Raw genomic sequence first — 18,204 nt, 5'->3', positions numbered from 1 at the left:
GCAAAGAAGAAGAAGAAAAGGGATTCTTATTGGGACTCTGGCGATGGGGAAAAGGAATGGGATTTGTGGGGGGTGGGCAAAGATTGGGAAAGGCTGTATTGTACCATAAAACAAAAACAGAAAAGCAGTCCCCATAACAGCCACAGGAAGCTATGGCAGCACACTAATAACAAGCAACATTGTCTTAGTCTTACTATGCTAGCCCACATCTTGAGACCTTGTGCAAAATCTGTGCAAGAGATCACGCAGCATGTATCTTTAGAGTTGTGCAAAACATTACACAAGCCTCAGTTCTCTTTTTCTCATGCAAGGAACTTGAGCTAAGCTAGGGAAAGCCCTTCTACTCCTGGAAGAGTCTTCGTCTCATGGAAGAGTACGTCTGGATCCGACCCATTATAACTTGCATGTATGAGTGCTTTGAACAGAACACAGTACATTAGGATTAAATGCCTGGGAGTGGATGTGGTGACCATTGTAAGGCACAATGGCTCAAAACTGAACTGTGTGCAAATTAAGCCAGCTGCTTGCTTCTTAATTGCAGTGCTTCAGCTGTTACTAATTACTAGTACTACTACTTATAATAAATAATAATACCAGTAGCATTTATAATACAGAGGCTCCTTTTAAAGTGAATGTAATAACAGAAAGCCTATGTCCCTATGTCTTTTTTTCCTGGAGATGGTAGGGATTAAACTTGAATCCTTCTGTATGCAAACCATGTATTCTATCATCATCATCATCACCATCATCATCATTAATAATAATAATAATTCTTATTTTTATTTATTTATTTATTACATTTATATACCGCCCCATAGCCGAAGCACTCCAGGCAGTTTACAGCAATTAAAAACATTAAAAACAAATATACAAATTTTAAAACACAAACACAATTTAAAAATACAATTTAAAAAATTAAAAATTTAAAAACACATGCTAATAACAACAACTTTATCACCCACCTTTCACCCAAATGTACTTGGGCAGGTTACAATACATTTAAAATAAATTATTAAAAACAATTAAAAACAACCTAAGATCCCCAAATAGGGTAGGTCCTAAAAATACATGTCTCAGGCGTCAAAGGCCAGGGTAAAGAGGTGCATCTGCAGCATTTGGCTGAAGCTGTACAGTGAAATTGTCAGATGCACCTTGGTGGAGAGGGAGGTCCACACACAGAATGCTCAATACCAGGCCACCCCTTCCAAGCTTCTCAACACCCGAGAAGGTCTGTAGAGAAGGAGGCAATCTTTCAGGTATTTGGGACCTAAGTCGTTTAAGGCTTTAAACACTAGTGTGAGCACCTTGAATTGCACCCAGAAATGAACTGGCAACCAGTTAAAAACAGGGTTATGTGAGTTCTAAATGGAACGCCAACCAGTAATCCCAGCTGCATTTTGGACCAGTGGAAGTTTCCGAATTGTCTTCAAGGGCAGCCCCACATAGAGCACATTGCAATGATCCAATCTGGAAGCAACGGTCCCTCCTCAGTTTGAAACGAATGCACTACAATCCAGTGATAGCACACATAGGATCCCTAAAATGGACATAGACTCATTCCTGCCCCACTGGGCGTGGCCAGTGTCCCTTCATTTCAAAAGGAGGAACCAATTTGTGCAGATGTTCTCTTGTATTTGCGTACCTATGTGCTCTCCATTGAGTGCAGGAATGTAAGAGCTCTGTGTGTCATCTGAGTGGCTTCATGTGTACAATTAGAGGCTCCATTATGTGCGCATAGTGCAGCCTACTATACAGGAAAGCACACACATGAAGGGATTCTGCATACACAGCATACATTTAAAGCACATATAAAGCCTATGATTTCCCCCAAAGAATCTTTGGAATGGTAGTTTACTTCTCACAGAGCTACAATTTCCAGCACCCTTTGTTTGCAAAGTCACTTAAATGCAGACCGAGTTCAGAGAGAAAAGTCCTAATAACACTTTACTCAGCAAACTAAAAACAGTGTATAATTTGAGGAGAAAGGAACAGAAATTTTGTCCTTCAGTCCAGATCTTGTACATAGCAAGGAGACATACAACCGAACACAGAGAGGAAAACTCCCTCAGAATAACACAGCAAAGCAAAGCAAGTGCTACCTCCCTGAAGATCATACCACTCTGCCTGGTTGCTAAGCAAGACCTCCACCCATCCCCTGCTTGACTAATTGACTTTAACAATAACACAATTAACCCTTAAGTTACAAACTGAATGATCCCTGCTGCTGCACTATGAACACCCTTAATAAACTACAGTTCCCAGTATTCTCTTGGGGAAGCCATGTGCTTTAAATGTATAGTGTGTATGCATCATGTACCATGCTAGTGCAAGACACCTGTTATTAAAAATAGGCATGTTCAACTCCTTCACAAAGACACTTATGTATGATGAAGAGAGCACCAAGCATTAAAAGGACATTCCAAAGTGCAATGTATGAAATTTCCCTTAGTACTTTTAGGATTAATGGACTCAAAAGAGCCATCTGAAAGAGCAGGTCTGTAGACTGGGGGTGCTCTTGGATTGCTAGAGGTCCAGGTGACCTCAGTGGCTAGGAGTGCTTTTTTCCAGCTTCGGCTGGTAAGACAGCTGCGGACATTTCTGGACCGGCATAGCCTGACCACTGTTGTACATGCACTGGTAACCTCAAGGCTGGATTGTTGAAATGTGCTCCATGTGGGGCTGCCCTTGAGTTGGTCTGGAAGCTGCAGCTGGTGCAAAATGTGGTAGCATGATTGCTCACTGGGGCAGGGTAACGCCAACATGTCACCCTGCTACTGAAAGAATTGCACTGGCTGCCTATTAGCTACCAGGCTAATTTCAAAGTTCTGTACAAAGCTGTGTACAGGTTGGAACCAAGATACTTTTGTTGTTGTTGTTATGTGCCTCCAAGTCGACTACGACTTATGACGATCCTATGAATCAGCGACCTCCAAGAGCATCTGTCATGAACCACCCTTAAAGCTTTTTAAAAATGTTTTTAAAGATGTTTTGTTTTAATATGTTTAAAAAGATATTTTGTTGTAATATATTTTAAAGTCTGTTTTATGATATTTTTAGAGTGGTTTTAGTGCTTTTGTTTGCCGTCCTGGGCTCCTACTGGGAGGAAGGGCGGGATATAATAATAATAATAATAATAATAATAATAATAATAATAATAATAATAATAGCAGCAGCACAATGACCGCTGCATTCCTATACACATTTATTTGGAAATAGATTCCACTGAACTCAGTGGGCTTACTTCTAAGTACACATGTATTGTATTTATTGTATTGTATTGTAACTCTGATTAATTTCATGATGACTTCAGTGTGCCTAATTTTGCCCAGAAATGGTATTTTTTTTCTAAGTAGTTTTTTTGTGAGTGTGTATAATCCAGGTTGAAACAGTTTTGTTACACTGAAGATAAAACAGGAAATTTAAGGCCCTACTGCTGACAAGAATAACGGACAGTCTCGTTACATTCCTTTCTCTTTTCATTTCTGTAATCTTGTCTTATCTCCAGGCTTCACAGAAACAGCCCTCAGGTCTGTCTTTTGGTTGAGGGCACCCTGATAGCATTGTCATCTCATTAAATTTCAATTTGCTAAATGCAGACAGCATACCAATGGAAGGAAGATGGAATCCGAATATTTACTTTCTTAGAGACAGTCACAATTTTAGCCACTTCCGGCTGGGTTTTCTTAAAGAGGAACTAGCAGGGTTTAAGGGAGAGATGGTGGTTGAGTGGAAGGGCTGGGAGGCCCTTTTCAGATGTGCTTTTTTAATTTTTTTAAAGAAACAGTAATACAAATATCCTACAGTGCTCAGGTCAATAGTAGTAGCAGAGGTAACAATTCTATTTCAGCTGTAATGCTGCTGAACAAATAACTATTAAAAAGATGATAAACTATAATAAGGCTGCAACAGCAAAAAGATAATTCAATGTTTATATGATTTCCTCATCTGTCATCTGGCAGTAATAATGTATGTCATTTGAAACAAATGCATTGTAGCAACTGTTTTTCTCAAGTCCAAAAAAAATCATAAGCTGGAAGTAAGCATGAATCTGCCCTCTCCTCTTGCATACTCTAAGCCAAGTGAACATAAAACAAAAACACAGCTCAAGTCAAGCCTACATTTCAAAATGCCTTCTGGAGAAGTATGTCTTTGGGGACTAACCTACACAGTGGTGTACCTAATGTTCCTAGGATCCCATTGGCAGCACATCTCAGATGTGGTGATGAAGTGCTCCCTTTTCATCCCTGCATTCTTTGACAATCTAGGTACATTTTGTTTGAGTTTCCTGTAACAAGGAACAGTGGCCAACTGACAGTCCTTCAGAACAATGTCAATAAAGTGGTTTGAGGGTGTATGGAGTGTCTCTAAGATATGCCTTCTGAGGGTACATCTGCTGTTCCTCCTAGAATAATCCTGGTCCTGGACAGCCCCCATAGCTAAATTTCAGGACGTCCAACCACAAATTTCCCACATAATATGTTGCTTGGCCACAATGGAATCAATTATGTTCTGTCAATAATGAATTATTCCCTCCCACACACTCCTGTTTCTTTTGCTTTTCTGCAGCTTATACAGTGATCAATGAAAATTGTCCAGGTGCCGAATGGAATATCATGTGTCGGGAGTGTTGTGAGTATGATCAGATAAGGTGTGTGTGTCCTGGGCGAAAAGAAGTGGTAGGTTACACCATTCCCTGCTGCAGGAATGAGGACAATGAGTGTGACTCCTGTCTAATCCACCCAGGTATGTTGATTTATTGCCCTGATCTGAACTGTCTCACCTATTGGGTATTCACACCAGACATGAATCGTTAAGCACACATGGGATGACCCTGTTTGTAGCTAGGCGGAGCATGCGGCTGTTTTGTCTGCCAGACTTGGATGATGAATCGTTTTTCTCTCCTCAGAGATGGATGGATGCCAATACAAATGGCTCACTGTGCTGATGAGAGTTAATGCATTTAGCATATTGCTATTAGCATGTCCCCTTTTCTAGTAATTTAAACTCACACTAGGATCTGAAAGTTTCCAGGATTCCACCATGCATGCCTGGAAGTCCTCCAGAGAGTAAAGTCATTGTTGGCGTCAGTGCTGGATGAAGATTTTAGTTCCTTAGTCCCCAGGGCCTGCTTTGCACATTGCCTTATTTAAAAAGTTTAGCCTCAGCAAGGGAATGCGAAAAAATAATAATAGACAAAGGGATAAGGGAGCAACCGCCAGTAGAACCAAGAAGATTATATTTCTATTAGGAATTAATCCAAATAGTTTATCTTGGATGTTTATTCTAGTTGACATTACCTCAAAGAAATATTCAAATTCCCAAAGTAAGTATTTAGTAAAGGGAGTCTGTCTAGGCCAGTGGTTCTCCAAGCTTTTTTCCTCCACAGACCACTTCATGATTTTTCTGCCTGTTGCATCAGTTGTAATTCCACAGAATTCAAACTGTAATACAATATAAGAAAAAAACAATGACATACAGTTAATCAATATGAATATTCAGTGTAATGGATGTGGCATCTCCCATCAACCACAAATCCAGAAATATGCTGCGGACCACTTGGATGAAGCTCCTGGGCCACTGGTAACCCCTGATGTAGGCCAACAGCTTTGGTCAACTCTTCCTTAGGATTTCAGGCAAGACTTTCACTGTCCTGAAGCCAAAGAACTACGCACATCTCATAACAACTAGGAGCCGTGCTTTCAGTGTTGTGGGCCCAAGCCTGACCAACTGAGGTTAGACAGGCTCTCCTTGCTGAATTTCAGGCATATGACTAAAACATTATTGTTCCAGCAGGAATTTTCAGGTAATGTTTGGTTTTATGATGATTTCATTGTCCTGTTGTTTGTATGGCTTGTTTTTATGTACACTGCTCAGAAATGTAAATGATGAAGCAGTATATAAATGTTTTAAATGAATAAAAAATAAATAAAATAAGTAGATTAATGTATATTATACTTTCCCAGCCACAATCTAACCCGACTCTCAATCCCTTATCACTTAATCTCGCTGTCTGGAGCAAGCATGGTATGTGATGGTCTGTCTGCTGTAGTGTATTATCTCTACAATCCACTCTCATTTGCTCTTTTGTAGCCTAATGTGCAGACACAGGTTAACCCTAACAGTTTAGATCTCTGCTAGATCTAAATTTCTTCAGTGTCCTGTATCTGTAGCATTGCATTTTTTACATAATAGGCAGGTATGTTTGTGAGATTCAGACTGTTCTGTGAGACTGAGGTCCATATTATTAATGTTCAGCCACTAAAGATATGGTAGGATTTAGAATTTTGTTTCTGATCTGATTCTGCTGCCATTATTGACTCTTGAGCACTGCATGCCTTTCTGAAGGCTCTGGAATATTATTTTGTGGAAGTACATGGTTGTCTTTTCTTCTTTCCTTGTTGTTTCTGAACGGTGTTGAATGGAAACGTATCTGAAGAAGTTACTCAGAAGTATAAAATGGCTGCAGATGTATTTCTGAATTGTATGGCTGCAGTGACCTGTTTTCAGCTATATAAATAGGCCTCTGCAAGTAGCTGACATATATATTGAGCACTTTCTCATATGCCAAAGCAGCCACCAGTGTTAGATAGGAGGGGGCCATAGCTCAGTGGCAGAAAACATGTTTTGCATGCGGAAGGTCCCAGGTCCAGTTCCCAGCATTTCCAGGCAAAGGATCTCTAATAGTAGTACTGAAAAAGCCTGCTCTTCAAACTTTGGAGAGCTTTTTTACAGTCAGAATAATCAGTGGTGGTCCAGATGGAGCATTGGTTTGACTCAGTGTAGGGCAACTTTCCCTAACATAGGAGGCTGAGTTCAGCAGGAGAAATAGCCAGCAGCTGGACCTACCAAGGCAGTAGCAGCTTATCATAGTCAAATCCATTGACTACAGGGCGATCTACATTAATTTGGTATTGTTATTGCTTTTATACTAGGTTTATACACATCACATAGTACATACACAGCTAAAGTTGTTGCTCAGAACACTTTCCAAAACAAGTTCTGTTCAATCAGACCAGAGATGTTCTCCACATAGGCTGCAGTTTCTCAAGTATTTTTTAAGAAGATCAGTATTAATAAGCATTATGCCCCATCCAGAAAAACGTAATGTAGCCTTCCACCCACCAAATGATTTCTCTCTTCTTTCAGGCTGTATGATTTTTGAAAACTGCAAGTCCTGTCGCAATGGATCCTGGGGAGGAACTCTAGACAACTTCTACGTCAAGGGCATCTATTGTGCAGAGTGTAGAGCAGGCTGGTATGGAGGGGACTGCATGAGTGAGTATTGCCGGTGGTACACCCTCCAATGGGGAAAGGGTGGTGCTTCAAAAGTGGCAGAGGAAAGAGTGATTTAAGGGGAGAGGAAATGTGCAGATGTCCAAAGAGCTGCCCATCCAGAATAAGATGCAGATCCTTGCCAAGGCTTGTGAAATTCAGAACATTGAATAACGTGGGAAGTTATTTACATACAACAGGTGATGCCCAATTAATGGGTGGTGCCCAGTTGCAACAGACTTCTGCTCATGCAAATGGAATTCTTCTTCCTCTCCACCCTCCTTCAGCCCCCCACACCCCCAAAATCTGCTCTAGAGGGTTGGGGACTATCTGAAGCAGATTGAGGGGATGCGGGGGATGTGGAGGTGAGGCAAGGAAGAGGAAATCCCATCACCTCTGCTCGAATGACATTGGATCTCAGCCAATATTTGTAGCCTGTTGCTATTACAGGGGCCCAAGATGGATAACAATGTTCCAGAAATAGACAATGATATCTAGAACCATATCCTGCCTCTTTACAATCTAAAGGGCACAAGGTAATGAAAAAAAGGAAACAATAAAAAAATCATATGCCAGTCTGGTGATTTCTGTACATATAAATGGGGGAGAGAGGTGCCATCTTCTTTGCCTTTGGTAGTAAAGTGTCTTTGGCTGGCTGTGTCAATCAAGAGAAGAACCATGAGTGACTACTGGGGAAGGGGAGGCATATGTCCCTTACAGATATGCTCTTATATCCACTCATTGGAGTGCATGGGTTGTATTCAATAATGGGCTCAAGTTACAGGAAGCCAGATTTCGGCTGAACATCAGGAAAAACTTCCCAACCGTTAGAGCGGTACAACAATGGAACCAATTACCTAGGGACATGGTAGGCTCTCCAACGCTGGAGGCATTCAAGAGGCAGCTGGACAGCCACCTCTTGGGTAGGGGTGAGGTTCGCTCTTTGATTCCAGTCCGTGTTTTGTTTTTCACAACTAGCTTGTGGTGCCAATCCGCAACATTCCCCCCCAATTTTTTTTGCTATTTCCGATCTGCTTGTAATAGCTAACAAAATTGCTAATGCTGTTGGCAATCTTTCTACCAATGGACTCTTGGGTTTTCTATTTAAATTTATTTATTTATTATTTGCTTTATAGCCTGCCCTTCCTCCCAGCAGGATCCCATTAGGTAGATCATCACCTGTCAAATTAGGCAGATCATCACCTGTCAATTCTGCTTCTTGCCTCAGGTTACTGCGGTGCTGACTAAAGATGTTAATGGTGATTGTTATCACCTCATTGCGACAGAACTTCAAAGGAATACACATTGCAGCACTTTAGAACAAAACTGTTTACATTAATAACAATGTCAAATTAGCCACGGATTTGTTTTTTTAAAAAGCCAGTGTCGCTGACAGTCGCAAGTATTAGTCAGACCTGATCTGAAGACATACAGGACTTACAGATTCTGACAGAATTCAGTAACAAATCCAAAAATGCTGAAATTTGCCCCTTTCTCTACTCTTAGGCATGCTTTAACTTGAATTCCTGCATTGAGCAGGGGATTGGACTCAATGGCCTTGCAGGCTCCTTCCAACTCTACTATTCTATTCAACTAAGAATAGACCCACTGAAATTAATGAACCTAAGTTAGTTATGTCTATTACCTTCAGTGGGTCTACTCTAAGTAGGACTAGCTTGGAATACCACCCTATCTATCTTGCCAAGGGAATATACACATTTTATCCCTGTTGTAATTCTTCCTCTCCAACAGTGGAGTGTGTGGTCACATTTAAAGCACATTTATACTTTTAACCATGGCTTCCCCCAAAGTGTCCTGGAAAATATAGTTTACCTTTCACAGAGCTATAATTCCCAGCACTCTTAACAAACTAAAGTCCCCAGGATTCTTTGGGGGAAGCCATGTGCTTTAAATGTACTTTAAATGTATGGTGTGGATGTGACCTGTGACTCCTACAATATGGAAAACCAACAGTATCATCTTTCCCCAATCTAGCCTCACCCCCACCTATTATATGGGGACTAGATATTGCTTGATGTGTTTAGAGTGAATAAAGTGCTAAAAAAAAGAAAGCTTGGAAGAAGACTTATAGAAAAGCCATAGATAACTATAGATTAGGCTACATTAACAGTTATGCTAAGTACAGTGTAGCATATATTCACAGCCAATCCTAGGTCCATCTGCACTATACATTCAAAGCACTATCATACCACTTCAAATAGTCTTAGCTTTCCGCAAAGAATCCTGGGCAGTGTTGTTTGTGATGGGTGCTGGGAATTGTTAGGAGATCCTAGTTCCCCACACAGAGTTACAATTCCCAAAGTTTCCTGGGAAGAGGGATTGATTGTTAAACCTAGGACTGGCACTGGTCGTGACTCGGCCCTTGGGCACAAGACTGCCCCAGGTTCACAGCGTCATGCTCCTCAACACCCTCTCCCGATGCAGGTGATGTGGACCCATCCCACCTACCTCCTACATTGCTGCGTCACTGCACATCCGCCATCACCCAAGATGGCAGTAAGGGTGTCAACTCCTTAGGGTTGCTGCCTGCATAGGTATTTCCTGGGAGAGTGGAGCTCCCTCTCCACGATCTGTGGCAGCGTCAGGTTGTGAATCATGAAGCAGGCACTCCACCCTTGCAGCCTAAGGAGAGGCCCCTCAGGGGCCCTTCTGGGCTGCAGGGGCCCTCAGCCACTGCCCGACCTGGCTGCCCACTGGTGCTAGGCCTGGTTAAACTACTTTGAGAGCTGTAGCTCTGTGAGGAAAATAGGGATCTCCTAACAACTCTCAGTACCCTTAACAAACTACAGTTCCCATGATTCTGTGGAGGAAGTCATGACGGTTTAAAGCAGTATGATAATGCTTTAAATATACAGCGCAGATAGGGACCTAGAATCATAGAACTGGAGGGCGCCTTGTGCAACTCCCCACTTGATGGAGGAAATCCAGAGCTAGACCATCCCCAACATATGGTTGTCTAACTTCTGCCTAAAGACCTCCAGTAATGGAGAGACCCTTGCCCCAGATGGTTTTCCTGACACAAAAAGGTCTTCCTTTGCATTTCTTTTAAGATTCCTTGCACATCGTAACATCTTGGTGCCCCCTTCAGCAAAAGACAGGAGTGAAGGTCATTCCTTCCCCCCCAAGCGTGGGCAAATTTTAAAAATGTTGATACCTTAATTTTGAAATTAAATCAATGAGAAGGAAAGGTTCTTCCCTATGTGTAGACATACATGTGTATTTATTTGTTATTTAAAATTGTATGTCTCTTTTCCATAAAAAATATGCTCAAAGCGGCTCACATTATGTGAACATATATTTGATATATTTTAATTGAGTGATTGTTTGCTTTATGATGAATTTAAATGTTATAAAGTGATCATAAAACAAACTGTCACTTAATTAAAACATATCAATGACAAATATATAAACATTCCAATGCAGTTGTCAACAATAATATAACCAGTAGCCCCTGCATGGCAGTACAAATCTTGTTGGTACCATTTTCGGGAAATGAAACAATGGAATATAGGTTGGGAGGGGTCAAGTGTGTGTTTCACCATAGGGTCCCAAGTCCTTTAAATATGTCCAAAGTTATAGAGGAGACTAGGTAGCCTTGCTTTTTAAAAAAAGATTCTTGTACAGTAGTATACTATTGATTGTAGTACCTCAATCCATCCAGAAGGTGGTGGTCAGAAGCTCTTCTATGAATAAGGAATGTATAGCGATTAACCACACACACACACAAAGAGTGATTCTTTTCCACCCAGACATATTCATTGTTATTGATTAATGGGAAATCACGCCATTAAACTAATTGTATGAAGAAACAAAAGATGACAGGGATGTGCAAAGTATCATCACACCAGCATATGTGCGTATGTGAGCGTATTTTGCGCACACTCTTTCTCCCTCTCTCTATATAAAATGGCTGTCATAAGTGTAGTTCTCACAACATTGATGAAATCCTGGTTTTGTTGACACAAAAGTCTGAATTGGTTAGTAGAGCCTGTGGCTGAAACAGTATAATTGCAGGAGGGGGAGAGAAGTGGAGTGCTTAGAAATGTAGTATGTCCCCCACTCCCTGCCCTTTAAATATAAGCTGGGATGCTAAAATATCTGTTTTTCATATTCATTTAGAAACACAGACTCAACTTAATAGATAAAACTCAACTGATTTTTACTGCTGTTAGTCTAATTATGGGTCATGAGGTTTGTGGATTTCTGGGTCTGAACTGCGTGATAAGCAAGTAGTACTGTACAGATAAGCTGAAATACACAAAGATTTCACTGCATCTCCATGCTGGGGAAAGGTTAACTTCTACCTCTTCTGCAACTGATAAAGACAATAATGGCACACCTCAATGCACATCTCCTGAGAAATAATCCCCATTGAGTTAAATGGGATCTACTCCCAGATAAGTGTGGGTAGGACTGTAACCTGAGTCACTGCCAATAAAAACACAGCAAAGGAAGGTGGGAGGAGCATCCAAACAGTTCAATCCCCATTATGGATTTAAGCTGGTTGTATACCTTTGATTTCAGTGGGAATGAATCCTCTGGCATCTAAGCAACCTGTCTTAACCTGGCACGAAGCCAGGCTGCATAGCACCCTCATTAAAAAAAAATGCTTTTGTTCTCAGGATTTGGGGTGATGTGAAAGTGTATAAATTATTTTTGTAGATGTATCGTTTCTTTTTGGCTTTAAGGGTTAATCCTTTTCCCTTCTTGATTGCTAGTCAGAAATGGCTATATGCTACCTGCAGGACCCTAGGCAGCATGCCTCCTCTGCATTTTGCCTTCGCGTCTGGTTTGCGGGCTTCCCATGAGCATCTGGGTGGCTACTGTGGCAAATAGGATGCTGGACTAGACAGGCCTTTGGTCTGATCCAGCAGGGCTCTTCTTATTTATTTAAAAAATATTTGTATACCACTATTTCATTAAAAACATCAGAGCAGTTTACAACATATTAAAAACAACAGCCATAGAATAATTAAAAAAATTAAAAATACAATAAAAACAAAGGTCAACGGTTGTGAAAGAAGCATCGTCTTAATTGCCTGCATAAGCCTGGTGGAACAGAAAGGTTGTCAGCCAGTGTTCAAACAGAAGGTGCCTGCTGAATCTCTGTTGGCAGAGCACTCCAGAGACCTGGGCCAATGACACCGAAGGCTCAGTTTTGTGTTCGTGTTAAATGAGCCTTGCCAACTCAAGGGATGATCAAAGCCACTCCTGCAGATGATCTCAGTGATCGAGCTGGGATATGGGGGTTCAGGCAGTCCCTAAGGTACCCTGGATGTAAGTTGTTCAGGGCTTTGTAAATTAATACCGTCAACCTGGCTTGGTAGCAGATTGGCAGCCAGTGCAGATGTTTCAAAAGTGGTGTCACATGTTGTCAGCCATGTGACTAATTCCTGAGTTTCTAATGGGATCTGTGAGAAATACAACACTCCTCAGATTTCTGAGGTGACCCAGGACCATGCTCAACCACCATCTTGAGTAGAAGCTTCTAGCAATGAAACATGCAAAAAGTAGACAGTGGAAGCTTTTCCTGGCATAGAGATCAGCAGTAGGGAAGGCTTCGTTGCCAGAGTTTTGTGCACCAGGCTCCTTTGAAGGCAGAAAAGTTGGCAACCATCGGGTAAAATAGCACTGAAGCAAGCAATTTACCAATGGAATAACAACAACAGTGGTGTAGAGAGCATTTTAAGTACCTGAAAGGGCATCCTGGCTAATGCCAGGTAGTAGATGAGACATGGTTCTCAACCCACCAAAGTGAGAGAAGACCACAGAGGGTGAAGGAGAAAAATTATATGTTAACTCAGTCAGCATAGGCCTAACTGGGCAGTGTGATTTATATGAATGTTCAGATGACTCTAATGCACATGGTATAATGGAAGATTAATGTCCTAATGGACATTATGGGAAATTTGACATTTTTGCTTCTGAACAATTGGTCCCTATATAGTCATCAAGGAGAATATACATTGATATTTATTCATTTATTTATTTAAGTCATCTAAGCTAGTGGCCATCACCACATTTTGAGGTAGTAAATTCTATAAATTATTTATGGATTGTGTGAAGAAAGAATGTCCGTCAACCTTATTAATGTCTGCCCAGCCATTTTTATTGGATGACCTGAGGTTCTAGTGTTAAGAGAAGGGGACGCTGCTTTCTTCATATCATGCATAATTGTATACATTTCTGTCATGTCTTTGTTGTTGTTTTTTCTAAACAAAAACAGGTACAAAAATACTGTAGCTTTACCTTACAAGTAGGGGATGGCACTCCAACTTCATCATTTTGGATGCCCATTTCTACACATTTCCTAGCTCTATCTGCTATCCATTTTGAGATGGGATGACCAGAATAGTACATAGTAAGGATGGTTGGTGTTCTGATATAAATATGTAAAGCAGGGATGGAGAATTTGTAATATAGGAAATTGTCTTATACCAAGTCATATGGTTGGTCTGTCTAGCTCAGTCACTGTCTGGCAGTGGCTGTCCAGGATTTCAGACAGAGATCCCTCCCAGTCCTACCCGGAGATGCTGGGATTAAACCTGCTGCATTCAAAGCAAATGTTCTACCACTGAGCTATAGCTCTTCTAGATGTTGTTGGGCTACAACTCCTATCCCTGACCTTTGGCTACAGGGCTGGGGCTGATGGGAACTGGGAATCCAACAACATCTAGAGAGGTCTCAAGTTGCCACACCCCTAATGTAAGGGTTTCCCCCCAAAAGCGCATGCAGAGTCAATAGGGAGGACAGGACAGCTGGTCAGAGATCTGAGGCAGTGCTTGAAGTGGGATGAGATGGACCTATAACCATCCCTATATATTTTCAGGAGGACATAACTGAGTCTAGCCTAACCACCCCAATTTCCTTTTCTCGTCCACTATGAAACCATCTCACTTTCTTTCCCCCCTCCCATTCCAAATACTGTTCTGAGATCTTTTTCCTATACCTCTGATTGTTTCTGACTGTCTGGTGCTGCTGCTTGCTCATCATTGTTCGTTTTCCAGTTCTGCTAATGTATTAGAGGAATTCCACAGAGAGGTATCTAAATGTGAGGAACTGTGTCTAGAGAGGACACCCCAAAGCCTGAAGTAGTCCTAAAGAAAAAAATGGCACTAGCAGAAACACATAATGTGAATTACAACTACTGTAAAAATTCAGTGACTGTTATTTCTCTCAATTTTTGGCCTCAAGCAAGATATTTGTGTGTGTCCCAGAAAACAGTTATGCCTCCTTTTCAGACACAAAAGGCACGGTGACAGTGACAGACTTCCAGAATGGATTTTTTTTCTCACTCTTCCCCCCTCCCCAACTCCTCCAAGCAAAGCAGGCTTTGCCAGGATTAGTATTTTTGGTGTATGTTATTCTTGAGAATATTCCAAGTCTTTCTCTTTAAGCTTCAGTAATAGATAAAATATCCTTTTGATTGTGGAGCTGAATGCTTGATAATTTCCTTCAAGAAGTGTCAGGGCATTACATAAACCTCTCCTGAGAGAACTTGAGATAGAAAAATACAAGACCAGTTCTGACCACAGCTATGCTTAATGCAAAGGAGGTTTGTGGTAAATTTGAGGCTGTTCCTTTGGGGGCACTCTTTCAATGGCTCTCTCTTTAGCCTTTGGACCACCTGCTTTGTTGGCCAATCCTGTTTCCTCGGCAGGAGTGTTCTGCGAGTTCAGCCTGTGCCGTTCTCCCAAGAAAGGTGCATTCAGTATTCCCTGCATACCACCATCTCCTTTCACCAGTTCTTTCTCGTCAAAGGCAAGAGCAACAAAGGGAACTCAAAAGCCCCCTTGTAATGAAAGGGGAATGTTCTCTGAGGTGATTCAAGGACCTTGTCAATCCTTCTGAAGAAGGTTTCCTGCAGCTTTGTCTCGGGTTGTTTTGAGGTAGGAGCCAGCAACAGTGCTAGGTTTCCTCTTTTCAGTGTGGGAAGCCGTATTATCATGTACATTGCAGCAGACCCTGGCATATCCCACTAGCATCTTAATGACAGCCATGGGGGCAAAATAATTAATTCTCCAGTCCTTCACATCAGGAACCAATAAGCCCTGGTGTGGAATGAAACACTTGTGATGAACCCTTCTGAGTTTGTTTTCAGTTTGATCAGAATGCACTTAATTGAGGGTAAACTGACAAAGGATGATGATGATGATGTTGATTGACAAGACTTAACACTAGCATCTTGCAGGAAACAGGCAATATCATGATATGGCATCTTGCTGGATGTGGTAAAGCCACACATTCTGGTGTTGAACTCTTGCAGGCCACTGATATTTTGCAGGCCACTGCTCCTCTCCTCCGCACACAGGAAGAGTCAGGGGAGTCACGTGAACCTATAGCTCAGTGGTAGAGCATTTGCCTTGCCTGCAGAAGGTCCCAGGTTCCATTCCTGGCATCTCCAGGGATGGCTGGGAGAGACCCCTGTCTGAAACCCTGGAGAGCCACTGCCAGTCAGTGTAGACAGTACTGAACTAGATGGTCTGACTCAGTATAAGGCAGTTTCCTAAGTTCCTCTCTACAATAAAAAACCAAAACCAAAATGTAGTTTGGGAATAGGTTTGTTCAGGCCTCCCTCTCAACATGTTCCCTGAATAAATGGAGTTTGGGAGTGGGGCCAGTGAGCACAATCCTGATTCCCCTTCCATTCATCCAGGGCTGATAGTTTACCTGAGGCTGAGCCAGGTTATTTGTCACACATCAAAGTCCTAAAGTTGAGGTGCATGCCAGATGTTTTTCTGCAACACTGTTAAAACTAACATGGAAGACAGAGGAGGCTGGTTGGCTCCGATGTCAGTGGGACAGTGAATCTGCTCTGGGTTTTTGTCTGAACTTTCAAGGAACTGTCCAGGGTGCTTAGTCTTGAAAGTTCAGACTAAAACCCAGAGCGGATTCACTGTCCCACTGACATTGGAGCCAACCAGCCTCCACCAGTGCAAGATGTTGTAGGGATGGCTAGTCGAATGGCTGCACCGAGGCAAGCCCATGGTTTCGATACCTCAGCCTATAGAGACAGAAAGTGAAAATGACACCTGCTCCCGGTGATCCCCAATGGGACATTATGCACCAGGAAGTTGAAATAATTGCGAGCTATGGAAGAGCCCTGCTGCATTCTTTTGCCAACCAATGCTGAAATAAAGGATCCAAATTCCACATTAGGCCAACTCTTTTCATTGCCCAGTGTAGTTCCTGGTATGTTAGGAAGTGGTGCAGACACAGCTTGTGCTCTGTCACATGGAAGTCAACACAGCTCACCATTTATATATTGGGAATATAGGAAATTGTTTCTTTACTGAATCAGATCAACAAAGTGTCCTTTCAGATCTTGGTAATTTCCCAGGGTAGGACATACGAGCATATGAAGATGGTCCATCTAGCTCAGAGCGAAGTTGTATTTCCTTTCAGAGCCTAATGTACTTCTTTATTTTTTTCTCTTCCCCCTTCAGGATGTGGACAGGTTCTCCAGGCTTCCAAGGGTCAAATACTGTTGGAAAGTTATCCATTGAATGCCCGCTGCGAGTGGACTATACATGCTAAACCTGGATTTGTTACCGAGTTAAGGTAGGTGGGAAATGCATTTTAGTGTACGTTTTAATAATGTCCAATTATTTGTCTTTTTTCCAGTCCATGGTATGCGCAAAGCTCTCCTCCAACACCACCTTTCAAATGAGCTGATTTTTCTCTTATCCACTTTTTTCACTGTCCAACTTTCACATCCATACACAGAGATTGGGAATACCATGGTCTAAATGATCCTGACTTTGGTGTTCAGTGATACATCTTTGCATTTGAGGATCTTTTCTAGTTCTCTCACAGCTGCCCTCCCCAGTCCTAGCCTTCTTCTGATTTCTTGACTATTGTCTCCATTTTGGTTAATGACTGTGCCGAGGTATTGATAATCCTTGCCAAGGTCCATGTCCTCATTGTCAACTTTAAAGTAACATAAATCTTCTGTTGTCATTACTTTAGTCTTTTTAACATTCAGCTGTAGTCCTGCTTTTGTGCTTTCCTCTTTAACTTTCATCAGCATTCGTTTCAAATCATTACTGGTTTCTGCTAGTAGTATGGTATCGTCTGTGTATCTTAAATTATATTTATTTATTTATTATTTAATTTATATCCCACACTTCCTCCCAGCAGGAGCCCAGGGCAGCAGACAAAAGCAGTAAAAACACTTGAAAAAATCATAAAAACAGACCTTACATTAAACAAGACAACATTAATACATTAATACAAAATAACCTTAAAAACATTCTTTAAAAAAGCTTTAAAAACATCTTAAATAAAAAGCGTTAAAAATATTGTTTAGAAAACAAATGTTTTTTAAAAAACCTATTAAAAGCAATTCCAACACAGATGCAGACTGAGATAGGTCTCAACTTAAAAGGCTTGTTGAAAGAGGAAAGTATTTAAAAGGCGCCGAAAAGATAGCAGAGATGGCGCCTGCCTAAAATTTAAGGGGAGGGAATTCCACAGGGTAGGTGCCGCCACACTAAAGGTCCATTTCCTATGTTGTGCAGAACGGACCTTCTGATAAGATGGTATCTGCAAGAGGCCCTCACCTGAAGAGCGCAGTGATTGACTGGCTATATAAGGGGTAAGACAGTCTTTCAGGTATCCTGGTCCCAAGCTGTATAGGGCTTTGTACACCAGAACTAGAACCTTGAACTTGACCTGGTAGCAAATGGGCAGCCAGTGCAATTATTTCAGCAGCGGGGTGACATGTTGGCGATACCCTGCTCTGGTGAGCAGTCTTGCAGCTGCATTTTGCACCAGCTGCAACTTCCGGACCAACCTCAAGGGCAGCCCCACATAAAGCGCATTATAGTAATCCAGCCTGGAGGTTACCAGTACATGGACAACAGTGGTCAGGCTATCCTGGTCCAGAAAAACAACAGGTGGATGAAATCC

At 41.7% G+C, this 18,204-nt stretch overlaps 1 protein-coding gene across 5 annotated transcripts in view; it reads left to right on the top strand.

Moving 5' to 3' along the window:
• The window catches only part of PAMR1 (peptidase domain containing associated with muscle regeneration 1), a 140,652-nt gene that overhangs the window by 67,684 nt on the left and 54,764 nt on the right, over positions 1-18,204 (top strand). For all 5 annotated transcript variants that reach the window (XM_061610777.1, XM_061610774.1, XM_061610773.1 and 2 more), the window contains exons 2-4: positions 4,567-4,743; positions 7,147-7,275; positions 16,740-16,854. In XM_061610777.1, coding sequence (XP_061466761.1) covers positions 4,614-4,743; positions 7,147-7,275; positions 16,740-16,854 — 374 coding nt within the window. In that variant the 5' untranslated portion in view covers positions 4,567-4,613. The remainder of the gene's footprint in view (positions 1-4,566; positions 4,744-7,146; positions 7,276-16,739; positions 16,855-18,204) is intronic.

This window comes from Rhineura floridana, chromosome 2 (genome assembly GCF_030035675.1).
Source record: "Rhineura floridana isolate rRhiFlo1 chromosome 2, rRhiFlo1.hap2, whole genome shotgun sequence".
Taxonomy (NCBI): Eukaryota; Metazoa; Chordata; class Lepidosauria; order Squamata; family Rhineuridae; genus Rhineura; species Rhineura floridana.
This window is presented reverse-complemented; position numbering and strand designations above follow the sequence as displayed.